The sequence below is a fragment of the Pinus tabuliformis genome, chromosome Q (assembly GCF_031772625.1).
Source record: "Pinus tabuliformis cultivar Carrire ecotype Pingquan chromosome Q, CPIR1, whole genome shotgun sequence".
Taxonomy (NCBI): Eukaryota; Viridiplantae; Streptophyta; class Pinopsida; order Pinales; family Pinaceae; genus Pinus; species Pinus tabuliformis.
In genome coordinates this window covers 872,276,370-872,282,967 of record NC_142296.1, presented here as the reverse complement: position 1 = coordinate 872,282,967, position 6,598 = coordinate 872,276,370, and the positions used below count along the sequence as shown (strand labels likewise).

At 43.9% G+C, this 6,598-nt stretch overlaps 1 protein-coding gene across 1 annotated transcript; it reads right to left on the bottom strand.

The window, feature by feature from the left end:
• Window positions 1-5,687: 5,687 nt before the first annotated feature.
• On the bottom strand, window positions 5,688-6,245 carry LOC149222287 (uncharacterized). Its single transcript, XM_089387558.1, has one exon. The coding sequence runs from the start codon at window positions 6,243-6,245 to the stop codon at window positions 5,688-5,690; it is 558 nt and encodes a 185-aa protein (XP_089243684.1).
• Between the last annotated feature and the right edge of the window lie 353 nt (window positions 6,246-6,598).

Sequence of the window (6,598 nt, the reverse complement as noted above, 5' to 3'; positions counted from 1 at the left end):
CTTACCAATGCACCTTCAACATTTCAAGGTTTGATGAATTCAATTTTCAAACCATTCCTTAGAAAATTTGTGTTAGTATTTTTTGATGATATACTTATCTACAACAAGTCTTGGAAGGATCATATTGAACATGTTGACAGGGTGCTACAACTATTGGAAGAGAAACAATTATATGCCAAAAGATCCAAATGTTTCTTTGGAGTCCAGGAGGTGGAATATTTGGGTCATATTGTATCTCATGAAGGAGTTAAGGTAGACCCTACCAAAATTAAAGCCATTAAGGAATGGAAAATTCCCACATCCATGAAGCATTTGCGCGGATTTCTTGGGTTGACAGGGTATTATCGCAAGTTTCTTAAGAATTATGGGAGAATAGCAGCACCTCTAACGACATTATTGAAGAAAGATGCATTTTCATGGACTCCGGAAGCAACAAAGGCCTTTGAACATCTTAAAGAGGTAATGTGCCAAGCACCGGTCTTAGCTACACCGGACTTCACAAAAACCTTTATTGTGGAATGTGATGCTTCAGGAAAGGTAATTGGTGCTGTTCTAATGCAAGATGAAAGACCCATTGCTTTTGAAAGTCGCCAATCAAGGGAAAGTTTCTAAGAAAAGCTATTTATGAGAAGGAAATGTTGGCAATACTCCATGCACTTAAGAAATGGCGACCCTACCTAATGGGAAGACACTTCAAGTTAAAAACAGATCATGATAGCCTTAAATACTTTTTAGAACAAAGATTATCCTCTGAAGAGCAACAAAAGTGGGTCACAAAGATGTTGGGTTATGACTTTGAAATCATCTACAAAAAAGGGAAGCAAAATGTGGTGGCAGATGCACTCTCAAGGAAGGATGAGGATGTGGAAGCATTGTTGTGTGCTATTTCTATCATCCAACCAGATTGGATAAATGAAGCAAGGGAGGAATGGAAGAATGACGAAGAAGTGTGGGCATTTATTCGAAAGCTACAACAAGATTCCAGTACGTCTGATACATTTAGCTGGAAAAATGATTCGTTATTGTACAAAGATTGCTTATACCTCTGTAAGAATTCCCAGCTAAAACAAAAGATTCGTATGGAATCGCACACTTCTCCCTTAGGAGGGCACTCAGGATTTTTAAAAACTTACCACAGGGTTAAGAAGGAATTTTTTTGGGATGGCCTTAAATCAGATATTCAAAATTTTGTGGCAGAATGTTTGGTTTGCCAACAAAATAAAGTTGAAACAATTAAGACACCGGGTCTATTACAACCTTTATCCATACCAAGCCAATGTTGGGAGGAGGTATCAATGGATTTTATCACAGGTTTACCCAAGTCTGAGGGAAAGAGTGTCATCATGGTGGTAGTTGACAGACTTACCAAGTATGCACACTTTTGTGCATTATCACATCCATTTAAAGCCAGTACAATTTCTACTGCATTTATGGAAACAATTCAAAAGCTACATGGAAACCCAAAGATTATTGTAAGTGACAGAGATCCCATTTTCACTGGAAATTTTTGGACACAATTATTTTCTTGTCTTGGTACTCAGTTAGCTCATAGCTCATCTTATCATCCTCAATCTGATGGGCAAACTGAGATAGTAAACAAATGTTTGGAAGGATATCTTCGTTGCTTTGTATGTGATAAACAGGTACAATGGGTCAAATGGTTGCCTCTGGCTGAATGGTGGTATAACACTTCCTTTCATACAACAACAAAAATGACCCCATTTATGGCACTTTATGGGTATCAACCACCATCCATCACATCATATTTAAGAGAAAATTCTAAGGTTCAGGCAGTGGAACATCACATCGAACATCAACAACAAGTCCTCCAACTCTTAAAGGATAACCTTGTGTTGGCACAGAATAGAATGAAACAACAGGCAGATCAACATCGCAGTGAAAGAAGTTTTGATGTAGGTGATTGTGTATTCCTACGGCTACAACCATATAAGCAAATGTCCCTCAAGCAAGCTAAGAAGGATAATAAATTATCACCAAACTATTATGGTCCGTACAAGGTGTTGCAAAAGATTGGTACTATGGCATACAAATTGGAGCTTCCTGCAGCTTATCGATTGCACCCAGTTTTCCATGTTTCATGCTTAAAGAAGGTTATAGGCGACAAGCTCCCAGTTCAAACAATATTGCCAGAACTTGACGAGGAAGGAAAAATTATATTGGAACCGGAAGCAGTTATAGAAACAAGAACTCGACAGCTACGAAATCGATCAATTTCAGAGTACCTTATCAAGTGGAAGAACTTATCCACTGAAGATTCCACATGGGAGGATGAGAATTTTATGCAGAAGTATCCTGAACTACTCAAGCGTTGAGGACAACACTTTTTTGAAGGAGAGGGGCATGTTGGGTCCCTATAATACTAGTGATTACCCCATTACTATTGTAGTTATACCCCTTATTTATATTGTTGTGCCCCCATTACCCCCATATTGTTATTAATGTGCCCATAGAATCCCTCTATTGTTATTTTTGTGGCTTTATATTATTATTGTTAGGTCGGCTAGATTATATTGTGACTCCATAGACTCCTATATATAGAAAGGAGGTTTTGTCATTTGAATCATCCAAGAATTGTTCATTTATGTAATGTAAAGGAGGTTGCCCCCTCGAAGAGGCTGAATTCTAAGGCGTGGATCTCTCTTTTCTATCTTTTTGTGAGCTGGTTTCATAACATACGATCTTCTTCCATCCAACCCAAGCATATATGTGCTTATCCTGATTCCCATTCCACAGGTACCTATTGCAATTTTGCTGTAGCCTCGCCAGGATGCTACGCGGGATCCAGGCCAGTGCCATCCAAAAGACTGGGGTAGCTTCCAGGACAGCTTTAACTAGTACGAGTCTACTTGCTCTAGACAGATATCGATGGCTCCAGATATTGAGGCATTTCTCCAATTTTGCGACTAGCCAGACCTAGTCAGTGATCTTTGAGCTGATAGGCTTGATCCAGAAACCCAAATATTTGAGGCCATGGTCTAAGGGATGGATGCTATAAGGAAAAAGATGTCGGGCCAGGTTGGACTCTTGGATAGAAGTTCTGGAGAGAATAATGGAGGATTTAGTATGGTTGGCAAGCATCCCTGTGGCGGATGAGAAAAGAGTGATAATGTTCGAGAAAGAGCGGGAATCTCGGATGCTGCCATCAAGGAAGATCATAACGTCGTCCACAAAAAGAAGGTGGGTGAGAAAGCAATCATTGGATATCTTGAGGCCACTAAAATCCCCATTTCTCTTAGCAGAGTCAATAAGGCGGCTCAGGCCATCCATGACGATCAGGAAAAGAAGGGGAGATAGAGGGTAGCCTGTCTAAGACCATGTTCAGAGTGAAAAAACTGGGATGCAGATCCATTTATCAGTACACTGAAGGTGGGGGTGGTGATACAAGCCATAATCCAAGTGATGAAGTTATTAGGGAACCCCAGATGGATGAGAAGCATCTTGAGGTAGAGCCAACTGACTCGGTCAAAAGCCTTGGCTAAATCAATCTTTAAGATAATGGCTTTGTGATGCTTGGTCCAGATAGTGTGAAGGGCTTCTTGAGCCGCTCTAATGGCTTCATGAATCTGACGGTGTTCCAGGAAAGCAAATTGATGTGGAGCGATATGACGAGACAATATAGGACGGATGCGATTTGCTATGATTTTGGAGATGATCTTGTAGAGCACGTTGCAGAGGGAGATGGGGCGATAATCGTCAAAGGAGGAAGGGGTATCAGATTTGGGGATCAGAGCTATGAAAGTTGTGTTGATGGCATTGTACAGAGACCCGGATACCCTACATTCCTCTACAACCCTCAGTAAATCATTGCTGATTAGCTCATAGAAGGTAATGTAAAACTCAATGGTCCATCCATCCAGCCCCGGGCTTCGATCCTTCTTGAACCACTTTATGGTGTTTTCAAGTTCCTCAGGTGTCACTGGATCAAAAAGATTCTCCGCTTCTTCCTCATTTACAAACCTGGGGAAGTGACCAACGATGTTGATGATATCTGCAATAGTTGAACCCGGGGGTTGCTTGTAGAGGTTCCTGAAGTGGGTTGATCCCAGCTGTGAGAGCTTGGAGAAAGTATCTGCTACACCACCATCTGGCAGAGGGAGGCTCCAAATAGTATTTTTTACCTTCCTACCTTTTGCATAATTGTGAAAGAAGCGGGTATTGTCATATCTGGCTTTTAGCCATGTTGCTCTACTGCGAAGTCGAATGGATTCTTCTAGCTCCCTTAAGATTTTTTGCTTCTGATTTTCAAGTTCCACCAGGTGGGCTTTGTCTTCAGCTGTAGTAAAGCCCAGGCCTCTTTCATCTGAAAGTGAGGATAGTTCAGATTCTATGTGCATAAGAGCTGAGTTCTCCTTTTGGTATTTTTCTCTGGCCCATTCGGTAGTAAGATGTTTGAGCTTTGATAGGTTCATGCAGAAGCCTTTTGCTAGAGAGTCTGTTCTACCAATCGAATTGTGTATCTAGAACTCCTTAACTAGTTCGATGTAAGAGGGATCCTATAACCAGTCGTGGTTGAACTTGAAGGGGGCTTTTGGTTTTTTCTTTGGCCCCGATATCTCCAGGTAGATAGGATAGTGATCAGATATTCCTCCGGTACCGACCCATTGTTTGTAATGATGAAGCTGTTAGATCAGAGTACCTTTCATAATGAATCTATCTAATCTGCGCACCACGGCAGCTTCTCCAATTCTTATATTCCTCCAGGTGGGGAGTGGTTTATTCATGGGAACATCGATCAGGTTATGACGTTCCAGGAGGTCGGTCATATATCTGGTGATCGAGTCAATCTATGCCATAGATCCCCAAGATTCGCTATATCCCAGAGAAAAATTTAGATCCCCCCTAGGATCGTATTCTCAGCTGAGAGGATAGATAAACTTAGAAGGTGATTCTAGAAAGATTCTCTTTGATGACAGGGTTCATATATGTTGATAACCCTAAGATTGATACCCAGATCAGCCGAGAAGAGGTCTAGTCCCAGGAATCCAGGTCCCCCCCATGTACCATGAGCCCTGATGGATGCAGGGTTAAAACCAATCGCAAGGCCCCCCGATCTACCCGTGGAGTCCATCGCCGTGTATTGCCATCCCGGGGTGATGGAGGATAGAGAGGCAGATATGGAGTTGGTAGGGCCAAGGGTTTCCTGGAGGAGGATAATGTCAACAGGAGTTGATTCAATCAGTTGGTGCAGGGCTAGTTTCTTGGAGGCACTAGCCAAGCCTCGGAAATTGAAGGAAAGTCACTTCATGGGGGAAGATTGCCAGGGGTGTTCATTGCTCTAAGAACCCCAACAATGGTGGATTGTCACCCAGTGGCAACCTCAGCTTCCGCTCTCCTGATAGCTTTTGATAGATGAGATTTTCTCCCTCGAGCAGACAAAGGGGTCAACCCAGATGATGTGATACCCAATCCGGTGATTTTCAGATGAGAACCAAGGGTGTGGGTACGAGGGCGCAGGTTATAGTTGTGTTTAGATCCCCGGGATGATGAGGGAGAGGAAGATGGCGAGGGGTGCTTATGAGATGAGGGTGCAGAAGGAGCAAAAACCGGGGAGAAGGGCAATGTGCAGAATGCAGCAGACAAAGTGGGAGAGTGCAAAGAGGGAACAATAGAGTAAATTGACAAAGGAGGGAAGAGTGATGTACCCGGAGTGGATGTAGATGCTGAGGCTACCCGAGATCTGGTGACCGGCGTAGATACAGTGCAGTGAGCTGCTCCAGGTGCCTGACGAGGTATGCTGGTGGGGGTGCCCGATGCCGGAGTGCGCTGAGTGACCGGAGATATAGTCCTCGAGGGTATGATTGATGGCACAGGGGTTCTTCTTGTTTCTTGTTGAGAGGGCAATCCTTGAAGATATGACCCACCCTATGATAGCGGCGGATTCTGAATGGCACCCCTTCGTAGTCCAGAATCTCAACCCGCGTGAATCTGCCCCAGTGAAGTGTAATCTTTTCCTCCAAGCCTTCACGAGTGTCCAGATGTACTAGGATGCGAGCAAGCGTTCTGTTCCTGGATTCCACGAAGGTACAATCATGGTCAAGGTATGATCCCAGGGCGTTCCCGATGCGAATGAAGACTTCTTCGCTCCAGTACTGGAGGGGGATCCCAGGTAGGCGAACCCACAATGGCCCAGCCCCTATCTGTTCTCGTTTAGGATCGAAGAGGGGACTCCATCTTTTTAGCAGCACCGGCGCCATCTCAATGTGCCAGTACCTAGCTAATACCATGTCCGTGTAATTCTCCTTAGCGAAGTGAAGGGTGAACTAACCTTGGGGTAGAACTTGCACCTCAGGAAGTTCTTTAAGGACCCCTCCCCAAATCTCCTTCACCCAAAGGGTGAGCCAGGTCGTCGAATATGCACGCCCTCGAACATGCCCTACGAGAATTGTGTTCGCCATTCTGGCTACCTCCCCAATAGCCGATGTCTCTCCGAACCGAATAGAAATTTCCCTAGAGGTTGTTTTGACGCACTTGGTTCTTTTCTTTCCTAAACGCAGAGCTGAAGGGTGGTCCGCCAATGGATCTAGGGAGCATTCCAGGGGAGTCGCCTTTGATGAGCTGACCCTGACTGCAGGGGTCT